The following is a 23,107-nucleotide window of genomic DNA, read 5'->3' on the forward strand; positions in this document are numbered from 1 at the left end:
CTCTGAAATAGAACAAGCGGTGACCTCTGTTCTGCTTTAATGGCGCGGAAATGCATGTAAATCCTCACTCCGCCACAGAGCCAGGTTTTTATAGATAAATGATATGAAAGATTTATCAAGAATGGAGAAACATTAATGATAGTAAACAGCAGGATGAAAAGTAAGAGAGGGAAATATTCAACGACAAGGAGCCACGGCGATGCGAGAAGTTCATCTTTCTCTTGTTCGGAGAATATGGGCAGATTCGTCTCTCTGGTGATGTGTGAAGCTTGTGAGGACATCAGACGACCCGTTGTCCCCACTCGTTTTTGGCGTGCTCCCTCGGTCCCTCCTCAAATACATAGCCCGGAGAAAAGCAGCACTCCCCCTAAAAAATGCTGCAACTTATTGGCAGCAAGAGTGCACTCAATGATTCATGCACTCTTTTAAGAGAACTTGAGACCTTAGCTCTATTTCAGTCCCGGCTTCTCTCTCTCTCTGTAAACACTGCACGATGGAGCGGAGGAATTAAGTCCGACCAAGTAGTTCTGATATTTCTATTGGTTTTTCCGGCGTGTATTTTCACTCCCTCTTTCCCTCCCTCCGAGTGATCTTCCTCATCATGTGGAGACCAAGGTCATGGCTGATTGAAATATAATAGAAGTGTAGACATCTGGCCTAATACTGTGGGAAGTTAAATCTATTTTAATGGCCCCTGCCGCAGTGGATTCTCTCTGATGCACTCTTGCGCTTCACTGACAGTAAATCACAATGTTCTCTTATTACCCTGACTGGAATGAGGGCATAGAGAAAGAACAATGAGGGATCCACATCATTTGTTTTCACCCCTCCCTCACTTTTTCCTCTCCTCCCCTCTCCACTCTGTTTGCGACTCATAAAGCAAGGGGCTTAAAGAGAGTGACATCATGAAAATAAAAATAAAGGGGATTATGGGCGAGCTATTGTGCCATATGTGATTACTGGGGCTTCCATATTCCCTTGAGGGGGATGAGTGACTACAAGACAACATATTTTATTTATTTATACGATTCTCTCTAATGAATAAGAATAGGAAATGGGGCTGAGACCATAGTATTGCACCTCTTGTCAATACAAAAAAAGCATGCCGCCTTTGGCCAGAGCATTAAAGCATTTTTTTTTTTTATTCCTCTCAGTTTTGGTACAAAGACCAGACATATTTTTTCACCCTTCATCTTTGATCCGTAACTGTGATTTTTATTTTTTACATGAACCTTTGTCCCCTCCCCCCCGCACCTTTTCAAAGTCCTTCCTTTGCAGCCGTGTTTGTGGAGTTCAGCGGCAGCCCACCACAGGTCCACCCACTTCTGCAATGGAGAGTCAGGTTCTTTTTTATCCACCTAAATGAGATCCATTTTGATGTGACATTTGAGAGAATTACCAGTGCATGGGGGAGCAGCGAGGAGGTTAGCTCACTCGTTCCCTATTGGTCCAAGCCCACCGCAGCCCACCTGTCCTTTAGTGACGGACGCTACCTATGACCCTGAGCTGCTATCAAACATAGTGAACCCCCCCCTCTTCACTGCTGCCACCGCCACCACACTTCACTTATCCCAGTTCTGTCTTGCTGTCAGTCAGCTCGCTGGATCTGCTTTTCCACTCTCCTTCCATTGTACTACACTGTCTGCCTCTGTCTTCCTCTCTCGATACATCGCCCGAATAGAGTACCTTGGCGTTTCGCAGCCAGGTCAGAAAGCCTTTGTGGACTCAGATTGTCACTCCAGTGGTCACCTGCAACAACGCCCGCTCCTGATAAGTTTGATTTCTGTCCTTTCGCTGCTCTGCAAGGTTGATCTTTGAAGGTTAATTCTGAAATTCTCCCATAAGAGGGTTTTACAGATTTATTGTTGCCATCCGTCTATCTGGAATACACCGAGTGGACACCAGGACCTTTATGTATGCATGGCCAGCTGTTGTTTGTCGCCAAAACCATGCTGCTCTGTCTTTTTCTTTTTTTTACAAAGAAGCATATGGCTGGATGACTTTTCATAGGACACTGTATACTCATTCAAAGTTATGGGTTTTTGTGACACAAACGAGTTGCTTGTCTGATTATTTTTAATCCCGAAACAGCGTTTTGTATTTCCCCGAATAACGTTTAAAATGAGCTGTGAGTGTGTCAGTGAGAAAAAAAAAAATGTCCATCAAAGACAGACAGTTCTTGTCTTTGGACAATTTGCCCCTCATCAGCCATGACAGGCTCTCTGGTGTGCTGTGCGACGTTTTCATTCTCCTCCCTTTGACGAACACATCATTGTTCCCAGATGAGCTGTCTCCCACTAAACACCTCATAGGCCACAAATGACTCCATCAGCGAGCTAATGACTTCATCTCATCTCCCCATTCATTTGTGTCAAGAAAACTTATAGCCGAGCCGATTAATTTGTTTCCATTTGAGGATAACTGCATTACTTAAGATAACTTGACGAGGTGGAGCTGTGTTTGGTCGCAGGGATATTTCAGCTAACATGCTCAGGAGTCAAGGTGAATTCTCAGTCCGCTTTACAGAGATAACAATTGCCCAACGTGAACTCTGTCATTAGTGAATTTAACACGGTCTGAATGTAGCATGACTGGATATTTATGTCTCGTAGGATATTCCGTGCATATGCAATACATTTCTCTACACCTAAAAACACATTTAATTTAAAGGGATAACTCCTATGTACAGAATGAAACTGAAGGCTTTAAAGTTGTGTAGGTTAAGAGTAGAGTGTGTTATAAATATGTCTCTATTGGCACAGCAGGGGCTGCTGGGGTGATGGTTTGATCCCTGGCTATGCCGAAGCCGGGCTGTATCACAAAGGTCATTTGGCGTAAGAAATTGTTTATTTATACCAAATCAAATATTGAGACAGTCACTCGCTGTGGAGAGACAACTTACAGGACTAAAGACAACAACGGCAACAATGACAGCAACATTTGGAACTCAATGCAAAGGGTGTGTACTGTGCAGGGATTCGTGAACCATGTGTCCGGTGCAGCAACCATTTTCTCCTCTATTAGACAAGCAAAAGTGGATTTGGATGTGCACTAACTGCACTTACGCCGTGCACTTTAGACCATGCACTTAGATCATTAATAGACCCCTTAGAGTAGAACATCAGAAGTCATACACACTGTGTCGGCCTGGACCTTCCACATGGGAATAACTCAACACTGCTCCCATGGAGTGAATCATCACATTATTTATTTTTTTTAACCAATGAGGGGCTACTTTGTGTATGATTCTCATCAAAGAATGCCTCAGATCAAAATTTCACATCTATAAACTACGTTCTGAACTGTGTACAATATGGTGTTCTGATGTGGAATCACACACATATTACATCTGTACACCATTAGGAGAATGAGGCCTGTCTTATTCCACAGATACTCCCTTCTCTCCCAGCAGTGCACAAGGTCAGGTTATAGATAAAGGGCCAAATAGCAGTGCATTGTAGTGTCTACGCTGAGGGACTTTCATATCTAGTTCATCTAATCCAGACAGAGAGGCACCGACTCCAACTCTTTTGTGTATAGCACCAGTGGCTAGACGTAAGAACACATCGGGATTTAGGAATGCATATCCAATAGGATGCGAACACCTTCATGTAACATGGAGAGTGACAGCAATTCTAGCCATTCATGGATGTGCTGTTGGAATGGGTGAAGCAAGTAGAGGAGGATATATGGGGATGATGTGGGAGACATCTTCAGACATTTTACTGTGTAAGCGTATTTATATTGTTCCACCTTATGCCTCCACGATGCATCAAGTCTACATTCAAATCTTCTGCATGAGACATCAGCTGCTGTCTGAGTTCTCCTTTCACCTGCCTCTAGAAAAACGTCCGTAACGATGTGCAAGAGAAGCATGGTGCCATAATGTTGATGTTAGAGGAGCTAAATAAGTAAAGAAATGAAGATCGAAGGTATGACATACTGTCCTTGTCCAAGAAAATTATAGATTTACTTAAATTTCACCTCCAGAGGGGTTGGGAGTGTGTATAGGGTGGGGGTGGTGGGGGGGATGGGGGGGGGGGGGGGGGTGAAGGTTACAGAAAGAGAAGGCTGAATCAACGTTTGGCATTTTTCTTTCTGACCCCTCTCTCTTTTATCCACTCTCCTCCATGTCTGTGAGAGACAGTGTATTTATGAATTATTTATCCATGTTTTGAAAATATTAAACGTGTGATGTCCTTGTCCTGTGCATTATCTCCAAGGGCATCACGAGAAGCTGTAAAGGAAGAAAAAAAGAGAGAGAGAGAGAGAGAGATTTACAAAAACGATGGAAGGCACGGCCGTAAAATAGCGTCTGGCAGCATTTAAATCTTGGGACACGTGTTTGACAACAGTCATGTCTCATCTCGGGGAGAAGAAGTGTCCAATGTACATCATGTGTGTTGTGTAGCAGGATCGATGACAAATTGTTTGCGTCCCAAAAAAACCTCCTTTATTATCCAATATTAGTATAAACATCTTCACAAAACTAGGTTTTTGGTTATTGTTTCAATTGAAAGACCCACAGTGGCCAAAATTACATATTTTATGTTTAAGTTCCAAAAACCACGATTGGAGCTTGAGTCTGAACAGTAAACATTTGTGCAATTCTGTCCCCGCATGTAAATAACAAAATTTGATTCATCCAAGTGTGACCGCGACCTTTCTCCAGTCGTAACAACCAAACCGTCGCCATAGCAGCGGAACAAGGGAAGGAGCTGTCAGATCACAAAAATGCTCATGAGAGAAACCAATCAATTTCTGCCATTATTACAGAAAATAAAAAACAAATCATCATCTCAGCTCTAATCTTAAAGGTTAGGACTCACTGCTGTTAAGGAACTGTGCCACTTAGGCTAAGGCCAGTCGGTTCTTTCCTCTCTTTATGTTTAACATAGACTTATTCATAAAGGACAGGTGCTGTCGTTCATCAGGCACCTGTCCCCTTCCAGTTCATCTCTCCAGCCTTAGTTTGACCTATTTAACACATAAACACCCAAATTGACACCGTAAATAATATAGCCAGGGAGAGATGCAAAACATATGTGTTTTCTTATTTTTATAAAATGAAACATGCCAGTACATGCTTGTTAACAACAAATAAAAAAAACTGTAAATAATTGTTAGACAATATGAAAACAAATATTTGCAAAACCCGCACCAGGGGAAAAGGAATTGTCAGTGATAATATTTCTGAGCAAGCACCAAGCGAGGAGAGTGACTGCTATGGGAAAAGAAAATAGCACATCACATAAACATACTCCCTTTTATTATTATTATTTGCTCCCTAATGATAGTGCACATTATGAGACTTTTATCCTATCTTCAAGCAGCAGCTCTGCTCGTGGGGACTTTGTAGCTGTTCCTCGGCGTTTCTCGCCATTTGTTTGCTAAAAGTATTTGTTTGCAAGATGAATTGCCGCGCTGGCAGGCGAGATGACAGCCTACACGAAGATGATATTGAATTGATTTCTGAAATGTTGCAGAACGGACTAGTTGATGTGTACCACGAGACATGAATAATAAAAATTCTATTAAAAAGCCCTTGAATGGCTGACACTGGAATATTATTTGTGATGATTAATTTTCTTCAGTCATTATAAAGGGGAGTTGGCATCAGATTGCCTCTGACAAAATTGCTTTTCATTCCCCGGTGAATACCCTCAGTATGCTTTTTGAGAGCACAAACCCATATTTCTCGGGGTAATATTATGTCAAGACAGTCGCTGGGAGAGACGGCGGGCTCTGCTCATGTATCACCTTATTAGTGCCATAAAACCGGTGTTGTTTTACCTCGTGGGCCGGGACATCTGAACACATCGGATACATCTAATAAGGAGGAATGTGAGAGACTTTTACTATTTCCAAAAAAAAGAAAGTGATTGGCATTACAATAATGAGATCATAAATACACTGGCAGTGGTGTTTTTTTCCTCCATGTTATTAATTAGATGAAGAGCATTTCATAGGTGTGCAGGCTGACGGTTTGTTGCTTGAAAGCTGTCGAGAGTTCTGAGGCAAATTATTCTGCACTGCAGCTGTTGTTGTCTAACTCTAATTAATTTGCCGTGTATGAATGAATTCTTTACACTTTTGTAAGCGCGGCAATTTGCATTTCTAATTATTTTTTATTTTCAGCTTAACAGCCCGAAATTGACTTCTGCAGCTCAGTGTCTGCCGCTGCTGCTGCTGCTGCTGCTGAGGAAATAAAATAAACAAAACGAAAGTGTGCAGGTGCATTTAAAAGCCATTTCTGAGGTGTTTTAATTACTGTGGAAAATCCTTTCACGGTTTCTCTCCCGCTCCTGAAGCCAGTTTGCCATGAAAACGTTATATAGCAGTTGCAAGTGTCTCATCAACCTTCTGCTTTATTTATGTTGCATGTAAATGTGGCACTATTTTGAAAAGCAGGTACATGTTGACATGTCGTGTTCACGTGCTTCCTCCCACGATCCACAGATATATTCAAATTGTTCACTCGCTGTTCACACACGTATAAATGCACGAGTCTGTGACCTGATTGTGTTTTTCCTTTTTTTTTTTTTCGGTGTACATTAGGAACAAATGATTCGCAAACCTGCATTTGTTAGTCAAAGGATGAATCCCTGTTTATATGATTTCCTTTTTCTCCGCCTTTCCAGAGCTACTCCAGTCAGGGCCGAGGCAGCGGAGGAGGAGCAGGCGACGAGGACTACGAGATTCCTCCCATCACCCCCCCGAACCACGCGGACCCGTCTCTGCTGCACCTCATGGAGCACGATTCGGGTTACCCCTTCCACTCCCTGCCTCACAACGGCCTGCTCAACACCTACTCCTACCCTGAGCTGCCCGCCCTCATGATGTCCAACATGCTGGGTCAGGACACCCACCTCCTCTCAGGGCCTATGCACTCAGTGAGTACACCGTTTCTTGTCCGTCCCCGCTTTGCCGCTGCCCTTTCTGATCACGCAAGTCAAGCGCTGTGGTAGGCAATTAGTGTTCGCGGTCAGAGGGCTTCGGAAGGGAGCCGGCAAGTCAGCGCCGAGCACATTTTCTCTGTTCGTGTCACGGGAAGGATCATTCATTCCCGAAACGTTTCCTGCAAAATGATTAATCTCAGGACGCTTGCATTAGAGACTGGTATGAATGCATGTATGCAGCAATGACACAAGTCTTGAGGATGAAACATTTATAAACACAGAGAGCTGCCGCCTCGTTATCACCCCAGACCTTCGCAGCGGAGCTCCTTTAAGATCTGCTCAGCTGCACCACTCAAAGATTTCATTGCCTCAAAGAGAGCCGAGAAAGACGAGCGAGAAACTTAGTGTTGCACATTTTTTCCTTCGTTAGGATCGGCAAAGCAAAAAAGGAATGGGGACGAGATGGAAGGGGGGGGGGGGGGGGGGGGGTTCGAATAGAAAATCTGGACGGGTAGAGGGGATATCCCTCGTCAGCTACTTTTTCTTTTCAGAAGGATTCTGAGAACTCCCAACCCCCCCCCCCCTCCAGTGAAGGGACTTTTTTGTGTTAAACATGCTTCAAGACTGAACATGTAAACACCCCTGGCGAACACATTCAAATGCTTTAATCATTGGATCGAACCAGATGAATTATAGATGGGCTGTATGGTGAATTATTCAACGTTATATACTTTCATCTGACATAAATATTACTTCTTTTTTCTCTCTCTCTCTCTCTCTCTCTCGCTCTCTCTCTCTCTCTCTCTCTGCCCTCCATCATGAATATTTATGCTTTAATGTGAGCATCCGTGGCATTTATCCTCCGTTAATCAGGTCTTATGTGATTTTCAGAATCAAACTGCATAAGTTGCAGGCTCCATTTTTTTTTTTTTTTTTCCGTGGGCGGTAGCTAAGGCCTCCATTAAAGCCAGTCTTCAGGATTAGGTCACAATCCACTGGCTATTGTGCTGAATATGCCTGGTGCAGGAGAAACACGGTGTCGACGGGAACATTTACAGTTGATCTGCTTTTCAGTGCCGATCGCTGCTTCGACAAAACCCAGATATTCATTTCGGATGAGTTGGTTTTCGTCTCTGGCAACATATAAACCGTCTCTGGGTATATACGCTTGCGGTATGTATGTAACAAAGCAGCCTTTTTTGGCCAATAACATTTCAGCAGGAAACCCAGAGGGAGTCGCTGCGTCTTAAACAGCTTTTGTTTCACCTTTGCAATTATTTATTTTCAAATAGCCCTTCAGGGTAATGTTCCATTTTCTTATTTCACACCCCCTTTTCTCATAAATGAACCGTCATCGCAATAAATCACCGTAAAAACAGGGACTTGCACACACTGTGAAAGGTCCAGAGATTTATGTAACACATTCATGTTTCCCACTTTCACATTTTAGTACTACTCTAGCAGAGCCCGGCTAATAATAGCTGCTATTAATATTTCCTGTTGCCTAGCAACCGCAGCAAGTAATAGCTTACTCTGGAAAAATAGATGACCGATAAGGAAGAAGGAGTGGGGTGGTGGGGGGGGGGGGGGGGTGGTGGGGCTGGCGTGTGGGGATTCAATTCATTTATTATCTCCTGGGACAAGAGGAGCTTATTTCTGAGGCTGAGGAATAGGAAAGTAGGCTGTATATTGAGAAATATTCCAAAGCAATTGGAGATGACGATATTTTCAGTGCGGTTCCATTAGCGCAATTTCATTCGATGTTCCCCCAACAAAGTCAATTAACCTTAATTTCCTACTGATAAAAGTATGATAAGGAAAATAGAATTTATGTCTGTGAACCCTTAAAGAATAGTACGGGTGGAAATAGGCTCTCCTAGTAGCCGGGGGTTGGAATCAAAGAGACGTGGCTTTTACATTCGTTGTCTTGCGTCGACAGAAGCCAGTAAAGACAGTAAGACCCAGAAAATTGGAGGAGATGGCTGGAAAACCAAAACGCTAATCATTCAACAGTCTTCCTTCACCGTCGCTGAAGAAGCAAATAGAAACTCGACAGTGTTACCTTAAGGATACGCTTCCCTTGAATAAAAGCTACCCTTCAGTGCACATATAAACCTCCTACAAGTACAAGCTCAGCTGGAGCAACAGATATGCGTCATCTCCAGGGATGCTGTTGCTGGTTTTTGTACAACATTTAGCCTGAGGCTAAAGCTCTGTAAACTTCTCCCTGCTTTGGGATTCTCTTTTTCAGCGCACATCGATCCTACAGCACACACAGTTAAATCATTACACGATTTGGAGCCGTGGATTGACCATCATCACCGGGCTGCACAGGCAGATGGTTTTGCATCGGTTCATCCTTGTGGCGTATATCTATACATTTAGAGTTGGCTATATTCTAATGTTGAGATTTCTGACCTGTAGAATGGCTTATTTTTCTGCCCTGTATCTCCTGCTAAATTCATCCTGTCGGACAATTTTCTCTATTCCATCTAATCGTGTCTCCACAGGTGACAGAGAAATATTAGCTGCTAAATCAAAAGGATGTGAAGCAGGTGTTTCAAATTTCAGAGCTTGAACATTTGAAGTTTAGTCTTTTTTCCCCATTATTTTCAAATCCAGCCCTTTGTTCAGGTGCAGGAGTTGATCCTTTGTGCTGCACTTGCACCTCGTTCGTGATAGTCTCAACTACCAGTTCTGAACCATTTCTCAGACATGAAATTGTAGCACAACAAGCAGAGGAGCAGTGTCAGCCCTTAATGACAGAGATGTCAATCAGAGAAGCTCTTACTTTCTCTTAACTCCTCCCTGCGATGCTCGACCTGCTCCGTCAGCTCCTTGGAATCGAGGCAGAAGGAGCCAGGTCTTGGATGACTGGATACTGTGGATTGCAACATGCTGTCATGTGAATGCTCGCCACTCGGGGAGAATCCCTGTCTCAACCTTAGCTGTCAGCGTTTCTGCCACCCGGGCACTCGGGGAAGGAGACGGCACCCGGGGGTCTCATGTTCAACAAGACCCCTGATCGCTTAGGTCTGGCTGAGGCTGCAGCAGAGGGACATGCCAGCGAGAATGATCTCTTTAGAAATAGTGGAGGAGGGACACTCGCCAGCAGACGGTAATGAGGGGTCGTGGGGGGATTTTGCAGAACGGCCCCAGCATGGAGCCTTGAGGGGCGCCAGCACGTTTAAATATTGAAACAGAGCACTCGCCCCTGTCTCATTACTGGTGCAATGAGGTCGGTTAGGGAAGAGGAGAAAGAAGCAGCTGCCAGATAAAGTAGTTCGTGCCACACGTGCAGTCAAATGCTTGATGGGAATTTTGTTTGGTTTTGTTAAACATGTGGTGCTAGATTAATATTTTGGCAAGATGTAGGATGTGTGAATAACAAGCTGTAAATTAATAGCATATTATGGAGTAATATAGCAAATTTGAAAGGGCTTTTGTGACTGTGATCGCCTGGTGGAGATAGAGACAGTACACGCTCTCTTTATTGCTCTGATTTGGTATCGGCCATATCCTGTCTCTTTGGCTGCTACTCTTAAAAAAAAAAAAAAAGAGCCTGAAAAGAGAGCTTGATGATCCTTTTATGTAAACAACTTTCGAATTATACATGTGATTGTTATACACATAATTGGATTTATAGGTAAAATAAAAAATATTGGTGGCCCTTTACTTAAAAAAAATAAAAATAAAATACTGAGTTTATCTGTGCAGTCGTGCATCAGTGCAGTGTGTTTGCAATGTGCAGCATGTTTAGCTATCGGTGTGTTTACGCCTTTATTTCCAGGATCAGTCTTTGTCTGAGCCACTGACTACCACTAGGTCATGTGAGCTTGACTTCATTTGACTTCATTTAATCTGTGAAAGGAAATTCAGTTTGCATCACTTGGCATTTAGGACATAGACAGTGAAGGGGAAAGGCCATCACTGTTTTAAAGCTGCAACATAAAAACTGTATTGACAGCTGGGGTTATTGACAGAACAGGGATTGTTGGATGGAGGCCCAATCAAGACTTCCAAAAGGTCAGAGTACAACTACCAACACAAATCTTGGTTGTGACACAATGTGTAGAAAAATGGGAAATGTGTCCACAATTTTAAATGCAGCAGCAGAAAGGTGACAACAAAGAAGGTTATACTCAGTGCAGGCAGTGAAATCGACTCAGTAACCTGAGCTGTACATCACTGCTGAAGTTGAAGAATCAGCTTTTCCATTTTGCAGGTTCCATCCACTGCCTGCGCTCTAATGAGAACTGCATTGAAATAAACTTTATCAAACAAGAAGTCACCTGAATTCACAGTTTGATTCGACTTCACACGCTCAATGCAGCTGGATTACTCATGTTCTTTTTTTTCCCTATTGAAACAGCAATCCTTTTTTTGTCTAGAGAAGGGTTTAAGACATATCTCATATGACCTGCTTGCTCTGCTGCCTTTCACAGGGATAGATATGACATCTCGGTGACATTCCCAGATAAATCACTTTTTGTAACAGTCGAAATGTTTTCTGTTGTGGCTTTTCATTTCACAGAAAGACAGATGCCCCTCAGTGCCACGCTGCACAAGAGAGGCGAACAATGTGTCTTGTAGTTGTCAAGAGAAATGACAGCAGGATAATTGGAAGGGCACTCCCGTTTCATTTAAACTGAAACAAATGGGCTTCCAAAGAGAGCTGTGCTTTAAGAAAAAAAAAGAGCCAAGCTTTGCTTTGTGCAGCTTATTATACAGGGTTCGGAGAGAAGTAATGAAGAGCAGTATTAACGGATTGAGCATTAAAAACAAATGCACATTCATTGCAGTTCATGAATATTCATAGTACTAATTCAAATAACCTTAGGCGACTGTTACGACTAATGAATATTTAAAACAGCTTGGTCACAGCGATTTGAACACTGCATTACAGCTGACTTTCTGAGATCATCATGTACAAGGGTAAACAATTAGGAGTGGCAAAAACAGATTTTGGTGGTGATCAAAACACATCTGGAAAACAATATCTCACGTTGTCATATTAGTTCCGGGCCATTGGCGCTTCGGAGGGGAACGTGATGACACGCACGAGGACAGCGGGTTGAAGAGGTGACAATAATCATAACACTCCTGAAACAATTAGTCGTTTAGTGCGTGTGTCCATTAATTGAATAGTGTTCTGCAACAATTTGGAAATAATCCATTTATTATGCAAGAATACAACATTACTTCAGGGTATTAAAGCGTTCAATGTTTAAAACAAGAGAAGAAGGTGTAACTTTACTAAATAGGGATGAGAAACTATATTTTCTGACATTTAATGGAACAACCTTCCATTAAATCCAGTCATAAAACTAGTAATTTATTTACTTGTTGCGACCTCAACCCTTGTGAGCTGCACTGCTGCGGGGGGACGGCTGTGGGACTCGTCCTCAGAGGGACCCGAGGAGGGTGACTAAACATGTTTACATTTGGCCACGCTGGTTCTGAAAACCCCTGGCACCGTCGCACGCTGCGAGCAGGAGAATCCCGCGCCGGCCACTTAAAAGGGGGGCCTCGGCTGCCTCCTTTGAGGGATCAGCGTGGTGACTCGTCCTCCTCGCCGCCACCGCAACGCTAATTAGGCCCACCACAAAGCCAGCCTGTGGGGATAATGTCCCATTATTAGAGTCATTTGTTTCAATTAACCGCTCTGTGATTCTACAATAGCACTGTGCAGCCCAGCGCAAAGAAGCCATTACTCTCGCCCAAGGAACCGCTGAGGTTTGGGGACGCGAGTGTTTGTAAGGAGGTGACGGATACCGGCTCCTGCCAGCGGTGGTGCTGCCAGGCTGCACGTTCTGCCTCGTCACCGCAGAGCTGTCTCCGCCGAGGGAGGGAGAGTCCTTATTCATATCATCCGCTTAGATTTAATTTGTTGTTGATTTTTGTCCATGCATTTCAATTAAAGCTGAAGGTTAGCACAGGGGATTGCAGACTTGAGCGTGGACCACTGAGATGAACAGGCTGCTCTTTTCCCATTTTACATGCTGAGAGCGTTGAGGTTCACCGAATTACCGCTGTGCTGTGTACTTATGCTGCTCTTGTCATTTTTAGACTGCAATCAGGTCGCTTTCCGAGCTCCGTGCACCAGGCCTTCTCTTCTTTTCCTCTTCTCTTCAGCTCTTGTGCCTCAGTGGCTTAAGAAAGCATATTGCATTTACACCCTGCTCCTCCCTTGTGTGGGAAATATAATGAAATGACAATTAGTTCACTGCCTCTTTTGGCCACCAACATGGGACCCTTGACAATAACAGTTTGTCCTGTTTGTGTACTTGCACACTACCTGCTGTTGGTCACAGCTGGAGGCTGAGAGAACCTGCTGCTTGCAGGTTGCATAAGGCATGAGAGATTAGGACTGGGATTCGGTGCCTGATGTTAGAGAAATAAAGTCGAGAGGGAACGTTTCATGTGCTTTCCTGAGCCATTCTTCAATTAGGTCGATAAAAATTAAGTTATGTCTTTATACAGAAGCTAGAAGCTTCACTGAAAGCCATGTCCATGTTTTTGGACACTTAACAGCACTAATACAAAGACCCCTATCAACTCCAAACGCTCCCGAATACAGTATTTCAGAGCACTTTTCGTTCCTTTCAACACCAGATAATGGAACCTTCGATTGATACCAAGAGGTTGCTGCCCTGTGATGCCTCTGTTGCCAGGCTCTCTCATTGGCTTTCTCCCCCCGCTGTGCAGATGTTTACAAAGAGACATCACCAGCTCACATTAAAGCGTTCAAGTTGTCCCCTTGGGCTGTTGCTATGGAAATAACCCTGCTATGATCGCTCATTCATGTTTGATTAATTGTTTTTCTCCCTCTCTGTGCTGTTGCCTCCACAAAGACCTCATCACGGGAGCGTTTCATCTTGAAAACAAACAATAGAAAGAGATGGATATGTCAAAAGGTTTGATTTTGCCATTGACTCTCTGCTTTGTGGGCATTTTGTGGATGATCTGTGATGGTAAAAGCTTATGAAATAATACGAATACTTGTTTAAATGTTGATAAAGCTTTGCCTGGGAGGGGGTGCAATCATAAAAACTGTTTTATTCGTAGCTTTCCCACACTTACCTGGACAGAAGATAAGCATTTTGCCTTTTTTCCTTCCTTTTCTAAAATTGCACAGTGTAGTGCTGAGCTACAGCAACCCACTGGGGCCAATTAGGATGCCAGCAGCGCCAGGAAGTGCAGAGCAGATGCTTTTGCCACTATTTATTAAAATCCAATCTACAGGGGCCCCTCAACCCGCTCGTTAAACTACAGTTAATCTAATTAGCTCTCACTCGCCACTGTTTTCACCACATTACCAAATACAAGGGCCTCGACTCTGCAATTTAGACTGATTAAGTACGTCCAGCGCTGTTAGGCGAAGCTCGTAGGGAGGAGCTCCTCAGAGCTGTCACTCATCTCCCAGAGTCAGATAAATCATGCAGCTTAGTTCAACTACAGCTGTGGGCTGGAGTCTGAATTAAAACCTCAGCGATGGGAATATTGCTCGAAAGTCAAATCTACAACCCTGCATGTCTGGAAAACACCAACAGAACACTCCACACCCTGAAGGCCTTGTATATTTGTAATGGCCACGTCCCAAAACTGCACACAAATTCCATAATGGGCTCTTTATGGATCGGGTCTATACGATTCCCGCTGACGGGCTTTCAAGTCTTTCAGATCGCGACCATGAATCGGCACTTCCGGTTCATTTCTGTTTGGGCTGGGCTGTATTTTCATTTGATGAGCGCTGCTCTCTGGACCGGTGCCTGGTTCCACTCAGAGATCTGTGCGGCGGCTTTGACATGCAGTCTCGCTCATTGCTTACAGATGGGCAGTCTGACATGGAACCATAACAGCTTCCAGATGAGGAGGGCACAGTATATATTTGAACCCATCAAGCTCTCACTGCAAACTAAACGATGGGAATGTACAGTACCGAGACGAGACGCACACAGGGTTGATTGTGAAATAAGTGACAGGTTGTAGTTGACTATCTCCAAATGTATAATATTCCGACGGCGTCTAAGAAACTATTTTAACAAGCATCTTGTGCTTTGGATTCCATTTATGGCAGCAACAAGCAGACATGCTGTAGAGGAGGTGGAATCATGGAGATCTCAAACAGCTTTGTTTACATTCTCGTCTTGCCTGCCAACATTTTGTAAGGCAGCGTTCCTGACAGCATTACGTACAGGTGCACTTTGAAACGCGAGCGGAAACCGATATCTAAATAATGACTAAATGCATGTTATAAAAAAAAACTAAATGTGAGCCCACATAATCCCCTACCCCAATTCTATATCTTAACAAATCCTGCTTCCTTTTTGACAAAAAGCTTCTCCAGCTTTGATTCTCCTCTGCTCCAAAGTCATCTGATCATGCTCTCAAGCAAGAAAGACTGACATCAAATCATGTGTGGAAAAACTGGATTGTGTACATAGCATTTTCTGTACAGCATGACTTTTTACAAGTTGAAGAAAACAAATAGTTCAGGTTCACAAATTATATATGTGTATATATATATATACACATATATAATTTATTTATTTTTTAAACTCCTTGACTTTCTAGCCACTCATGGAAGACGTGTGCCTTTGTGTTGTGATATTTCTGTCGCACTGACACAACCTTCAGGAACCCACTTTTTTTCCTTAAGGCTGCGAATTACAGCTGGTGGTGAAAATTGCAGAAAAATTATATATGGCATCTTGAAATTACATTATTCTCACTGCTGCAAGTCCAACCATGGCCATTTATCTATTTATAAACCCACAAAGGCTTACAGTCTCTAACAGCTGCACTAAGCTCTGCTTCTTTCCAGCATGCTGCTGTGGAGAGGGTTGTGCTGTTGGAGAGATCTGTACCGCTGCCACCACATATGCATTTTTTAAAGATATATATTTATCTCTATATTAGTAGACTAACTAAAGCAATATATAGTTATATGGAATCGTTTCAGCAGTAAATCTTTTGACAAGGGTTATTTTCAAAAATTGATGAATGAGATCCATTTGATTTGTTTAAAGCTGCTATTATCCTTATATATATAATGATGATTCACATGATTTCTTGTTTAAGAAACTTCTAGAGACAAAGCCACTGAGTAATAATTAACGTCCTCCAACCAGTATAATGTTTTTTCTGCTCCCCAACCTTTTACTGCTCAGTAACGTCACTTTCAACCACAGCAAGCAGCATAAAAAGTCATTAAAGTCCACCGTACACATCCGGCTCAGCAGCAAACAGCAGACAGACACCGAGCTGCCTGCTGTTCAGGTGGAAATCAACCTGACACCGAATAAAACATGACGTGTTTGATTTTATTAAGCTGATGATATGTCAGTCCTAATGTTAGATAACAGAGCAAATTCTGGATGGATGCTGTTGCATAACTGACACGTGGTTGTGTTGACTTTTCAACTCCTCACTACGTATGTGTCAGAATGAAAGTAAAAGAATAATTCCTGAATCTTGCCCTGATCTTGGTCCACACTAAAATGCTATGTGTTCTTCCACAGACCAAACCTCATCCTTCAACCAAATTGCATTGTTATCCCTCCTTTATTTTTTTGTGTAACCTTGCTAACTAACAGACATCTAACAGACACAAATGTAAACACATCTTCCTTGGGCGGGGCTACAAAATCGAATAGATTCTGCAACACCCACGTATAACAGCAGGGGTCGCTGTTCAGCAAAAAGCTTTGTGCCAAATCAGTCCCTTGTAAAACACTTGGCTGTTGACTGACAGGTGTAGAGTCGGATTACCTGTTATTTTTGCATGCGTAAAATGCGATGCATCATATTGTGGGACTGCTTGCTGAAAGTGGTGTGCACGGCATGGACGCTTCTATTATCTTTTCCATTGTGGAAATTTTTGAGGGCAAATATACATAAATTTCACACCCTGCGATGTGATTTCAGACTCAGCCAGAAGAATTATTTCCAGCATGTGTCACCAGCTTTCTCCATGCCTCTTTAAAAGTCTATTTTAAAAAAAAGCAAAAGAGTTTGTTCCTCAGACAGTTTTCTAACAGGACAGTACTGAGAAAAATAACAATAATAAATGTGCTCTCATTATACAGAAAAAAAATCGCCCTTTTAAATCTGCTTTCATTCGATTATTCCAGCGCCGGTCTTTTTTGATTGATGTTGTTGAGCTGCTGCTTTAAAGCGCCTCCTCTGTATCACAGGCAGCTGCTGGGTAGTGCTTGTACTTTATCTCATTCTTCAGGCCCTTACAGGTTCAGACAATATTTCTCAGAAGAAGAAGAAAAAAAAAATGCATGTGAAAATGGATTTGCCTTGTATTCTCCGCTGATGCTTACACACTGACGCAAAGCCGGCGGCGTGCGTGTTTACAGCCGTTTGGCGTTTGACTTGAAATCCGAGGCAACGACGTTCACGTGTATAGACTTTGGAGGTGGGTGTCACGCAGATTGGATGGAGGGGCGCGCTCGGTGCATCTGCATCCTGCTCCGGTGTGTAATGACCATCCCTGTGAAAGAGAGAGAGAGCGTTCATCTCGGAGTTCGGGAGTCCTGTTTGTTTTTTATGGCCTTTTGAAATCGATGCACCATGATGCACTCTCCACTCTCGTGCTGTACGATGATGATGATGATGATGATGATGATGAGGCCCATATTCAGGAGGCTGTGATTGGACATACACTTTTACACGGTGCCATACCATTACCTGGTTTTACTATCTAATTTCTGTGTCTCCTAAACTCTGTCGGCCTCGGCGTCTTCGCCCGTCCTTCTTCTTTTTGTTATCGAGCCTCTTCTCTCTACATCACTCCACCGCCCCTTCGTCTTTTATCTGCTCTCTTTACATCAACTCACTCCCTCTCTCTCTGTCTCTCTCTCTCTCATTCTCTCATATCTCCGCTCTTCTCTCACTCTCTCTCACTCAACCTCCCCCCACCCCTCCATCTCCCCATCCCCAGTCTATTTCACCCTTTCTCTGCTGTTTTGATAGTGACGCAGTTATCAGACTGTCAATTCTAATCTTGTCTTGCCAGTGCAGTGCTGTCCATTCAGAATTACAGCTACCCCCCTCCTCCCTCTCTCCCTCTCTCCCTTCATCCACCGCCCCTTCTTCTCTCTATCTTCCTCCCTCTCTCTCTGTTCCTCTCTCCCACTCTCCCCCTCTCTCTCTGACAACAGAAATGCTGATGAGATGAGCAAGCAATGGCTGACGCTATAGTTTAGTCTCCTGCAGGTAAACTAGAAAACTGTGGACAAACCAAACAGACTCTGCTACTCTGCACAGGACATGTTGGTCCTAGCTATCGACACATTATATGCTGTTTTTTAAGAAATACGAATATTTTATATTATCAAAGTGTCCTCTTGTGAAAACAAAAAATTCTGTTGTCCAGCGAAAAAATATACATATTTCAAAATCCACTGATTTGACCATTTATTATGGTTATGGATTAAATTCTTTTTTGTAAAAGACCAAAAATCATTGGATTCACAGAAAACTAGTGAAATACAGACTTATGCCTTTTCTGTTTAAAAGAAAAAAAATATATATTTTTGTAAATGAAAAAATATAATGGTGATGTTTTGGTATCAGCGCCGAAATAGTAACAATAATATTTTTTAGGAGGGGACAGCTGCAGCCTCCCAGATCCAGGACAAGAGATACATGTCTATAACACGAATGGCAAACATCTGAATCCACTGTCAGAGCATCGTGATCAAAGAGCTACTTTACAGGACTCACCGTTTTGCATTGACAGTCACTCCGGGAGAAATCCCTCCGAGAAGAGGAGCAGATACCAATCTCTCCACTGACACTATCAGAAAATAGGCCAGAATGCTGCTCAGCCACAAGACGTCGCACTATGAATAAGGGATGTGAGTTTTTTCTCAACTGTCATAATCATTACTGTTCTCTTCACCTGCACGAGTGAACCGGGAGGAATGAGCTTGATAATGGAGACGAAGTGTGTTTGTTTAGCCGCCGACAATGATTTGTCAAGCTAGAAAGTAAAAGCACTGTGATGGAAATGATGTCGATGTAAGGAAAAGGGAGAGAGGCAAAAGCAACTAACTTTTTCCAATATTGGAGTAATTTCATAGAAACAGCCAACATCTGATATTCCGTTGGTTTGGTCAAGTAAAATCCTCCTTCTGCAAACACACAAAGGTTAAATCTAGAAAATGTCAAGATACCTAAATAAAAAATTCTGTAGATAAGATTTTTTTAAAAACAGGCAGCTCTAAAGCTTTGAGTTTTAAAACCTTGATATAAGCAGTGACGCTTCAGAGATGAAATCTAAGATGAAGGGTCTTTGAGTAATGTGGGAATAATCGCACTTGCTTTCTATAGATATATCGTTTCTGAAGTGAAGACGAGACTTATCTTGTTCTAATTCTTGGAATAAACAAAAACGATGCATTTTTCTCTCGCGTGACGTTTGGAACGATACGAGTGTGACAGGTGGGCAGGTTTTACTCCAAAAATAGATCTTTGATCTTACAGAGTGAAAGCAAAGCAACCAGTTACATTGAGCCTGTAAAATGTTTTTATCACAAATGATTCTTGCATTTTATTAGCTCAGGAAAAAATACAAAATCCTCCTAAATTACTTCAAAGTCCGTAAGATATCAACTTTGCAGTGTCAAGAAGTAATACACTACCCACAATCCTCAGGTTGAGTAACAACGTCTCTGATTGGTGGAGCTTGCTGTTACCATGGAGTACGTAAGTAGGCATATTGTATAGCAAGCAGCCTTTTTGAAAATACTATAGTCCATGATCAGCTGGCTTTTATGGGAAATGATGACAGTGAATATCTGAAATAGTTTGAGATTAAACCGACTGACAGACAATGAGAGCAAAACAAAGTAGAATTAAACCAAAAATATAAATACTTTTCCTGTGTAGTGAGCAGACTTCTGTTTTACTGTGCTCCCTTTTGAGGTTTGTCGAGCCATCTGTATTATTTTCCATCTTTCAGTTTCATTGATATTTTATCTTCCTCTGACAGCCTCCCACTCTATAAGTTCACAAACATGAGTCTCATACAATAAGAAGGGAAATAAAGAAAGAAATGAAAAATATGCCCCTTGTTCTCCTGGTTGATGGCGTTGCTGCTGTGAGCTGCTGTGTGCCATTACTCTTCCCCCTCTGTCCCGTGTACCAATACATGTGAATTTTCCAGGAGATTATTTAGCCTTCTTTCCTTTTTTTCTTCTTATTTTGTCATTCCATTAGCTCTACCTTCAGTTTATTCTATTTTCACTTCAAAGGCTTGGGTGGAACAGATGTCGTTTCAAATGTCTGTCTTCTGCCTCATTGCCTAAAAGTGAGGGATGATTATTTTTTAATGAAAGCAGGCGCACTCACGCATCTCCCCCCCCCCCCCCCCCCCCCCACACACACACACACACACAAACACACACACAGAGACACACAAATAATGAATATTACCTGTAAGCTGTGAAATAGACAAGCAATACTTTCACATCAGCCTGAATGGAAACATCCATTCATTCTCGCGCAGCACAAAAGCCATTTTGAAGTTTTTCTTGAGCTGCCAAATGTGCTCCTGGACCTTGAATTTTGATTAGTTAATTTCATGCTGTGTGGAATGCAGTGTGTTGTTTGGCAAATGCTTTTGCTGAAACAATGCAATTTTCAAAGGCAGTCATTTCCTGTTTTCCAATTGACAGTTAAAGGGGGGGGGAAACATTGCTGTTGCTTAATCCTGTGATAAGTGTCTGGTAGATGGATGTGAACGTCTTTAAATGTCCTCGAGTTGCTTTTTGATACTCGCACAGGGACAAATCTTTCTCATGGTTTGTTCTCCCCCCTGCCGAGCTCCAACACTGAAACCCAGGATCAGTGGATTATGAAAGGGAACATTCAAAGCTGTTTAAAATTTCTAAAATGCAACCTGATGAAATAGGAGTTCACTCTCGCTTCACTTAAAGCCCCAAAACAACATTTAGGTAACTCTCCGCAACCCCTCAACCATAAATAGGGGACATAAATATCCATCATTTAGCATAATACCCATGCACATCATCATATATCCACTGTGTCATTATCTCTTCTATTATATGGATGGAAATTGGTTTGTTTTATAGCGACCAAGAAATCTGGTTAACTGATGTTTCACTGATACTAATGGCAACATCAAGCCGTCAGTCCTTCCTCGCCATTCGCCCTCAGCTGCACCGCTTTGCTCTCTTTCCCGTTAGCTCTCTCTCTCTCTCTCTCTCTCTCTCTCTCTCTCTCTCTCTCTCTCTCTCTCTCTCTCTCTCTCTCTCTCTCTCTCTCTCTCTCTCTCTCTCTCTCTCTCTCCCTCCCTCCCTCCCCCTTTCTCCTGTGCTTGATGTGTTCTCTCCTCGGCAAAGAAGGCAATTTCCATATAGAATCCCAACCAGGATCAGGTGACCTGGATTTGACTCCCCGTCAGAGCCCTGCACAGAAAATGAAAATGTATTCATGTGTATTGGATCGAGAGCCTCGCACAGATGTGAGCTGTTTTTTTTCTTCTCTCTCCTGAAAATGTAGTGAGGTTGCAGTGTGCTGTTGTGGACAAACCATCTGGGTACAACCCATGAAAAATATAGATCTAATCCCTATTTGATGGTTTGCTCAGAAATTGGATTTGGATTCTTTGTGATTTACATGAAGCAGACGAAATGAAGACTGAAAGAAGATTGGAAAATGGAAAAAACTAGTGCCAACGTGAAAGCAAGTGAAACTGCTAGGAGTAAGATTTATATTAGGCCAGGAGCCTCTGCCTTTTAGTCCATGTTTGGCCAGTTTGTGCTGGACCACTCCTGCCTGCCGCCCAGCTGACGTCCTGTTAGGCTTCTTTCTCCCATGTCTGTAAATTGATCTGTTTTCTCTTCTCAGAAAAAGCAGCGGCTGCTCTTCGCAGAACTCTGCTGCTCTCTCCCTCTCTCCAGCGCTCTTTCAATGTTCTATTTACCTATTTTATTGACATTGAGCATCACATGCGCAGTAGTTAATGCGGAGGATTTATATATATATGTGTTTTTTTTTTTTATATCCATTCCATGTATAGTGCCCCAAGCTTCTTTCTAGCTTGAGCAAAATAATCACTTTCATCCTCTGATTTATAACCATCAATTTATTTTTCTCTTTTTTGCTCTCTCTCTCTTCTTCTCCATCTTTCTTTCCGCCTCCAGATAGACAAGCGGCCCTCTGCAGATATGATGAAGCCCAAACCCAAACCTCAGAAGAAGAAGAAGAAGAAGGACCCCAACGAGCCACAGAAACCAGTGTCGGCCTACGCGCTCTTCTTCAGAGACACCCAGGCAGCCATCAAGGGCTCGAACCCCAACGCCACCTTTGGGGATGTCTCCAAGATCGTGGCCTCCATGTGGGACGGCCTAGGAGAGGAACAGAAGCAGGTACGAATCGACCGAATTGATGGAATTATCCTTGTAGCATCATATTTACATATCTGGTCTTGACTGGCCAAAAACAGGACGTGACACCGTTTTACACGAAAGATAATAGATACAGGCCTGTGCTGAGACTTCTAGGTTTTCTCTGCTTGTACAGATGTTGCCAACCACAAAAAGGAACAGGCGGACATGCACAGACACACACAGTCACAGTCTGGTACCACCGGTAGATGGCATGTGTGCTGCAGCAGGCAGGCAGTCTTTCACTGGCATTATGTGCTGTGTAATTACCAGAACATTGCTGTGAGATACCGCTCACCTTAATGAGCTAGTTCTTCTCTTTCCAAAGATAATCCATCCGTTTATCCCCACTCCCCTGACTCTCATTAAAACGATTTTCTTTCTAAATTTAATTCGGAAGGAGGGAGAAGGCGGGCGGGCGGGGGGAGTGTTCCGTGCAGCAGCAGCCGTAAAAACAGTCTGAGAATAAAGTTGGACACATTACAGGCAAGAAATGGTCAATAATGGGAAAGTATTATAACACGCCTGGGAAGATTTTCAGGAGCCATAGGACTGATATGTTATGCAGTGGGTAAATACACTCTGGCCCTTTTGCTGCAAAAGCAAACAGTCGTATGTGACTACACACAGACACGCAAACCCACAAACCCACAAACCCACGCCGTCCCAACTGTCACAAAACATGAGCATCGTCAGAGTTTTTCTCAGCATCGCAGATTCTATCAAAATGAATAACTGTGTTTAAAAAAAAATGATCCTCTTGGTCAAAACAAAACTCCG

General features: G+C 42.9%; 1 protein-coding gene across 2 annotated transcripts in view; it reads left to right on the forward strand.

Moving 5' to 3' along the window:
* The window catches only part of LOC128442132 (thymocyte selection-associated high mobility group box protein TOX), a 76,057-nt gene that overhangs the window by 45,793 nt on the left and 7,157 nt on the right, over nt 1-23,107 (forward strand). For both annotated transcript variants that reach the window (XM_053424397.1, XM_053424396.1), the window contains 2 exons: nt 6,642-6,893; nt 22,085-22,309. In XM_053424397.1, the coding sequence (XP_053280372.1) occupies nt 6,642-6,893; nt 22,085-22,309 (477 nt within the window). The remainder of the gene's footprint in view (nt 1-6,641; nt 6,894-22,084; nt 22,310-23,107) is intronic.

Source organism: Pleuronectes platessa, chromosome 6 (genome assembly GCF_947347685.1).
Source record: "Pleuronectes platessa chromosome 6, fPlePla1.1, whole genome shotgun sequence".
NCBI classification, from domain to species: Eukaryota; Metazoa; Chordata; class Actinopteri; order Pleuronectiformes; family Pleuronectidae; genus Pleuronectes; species Pleuronectes platessa.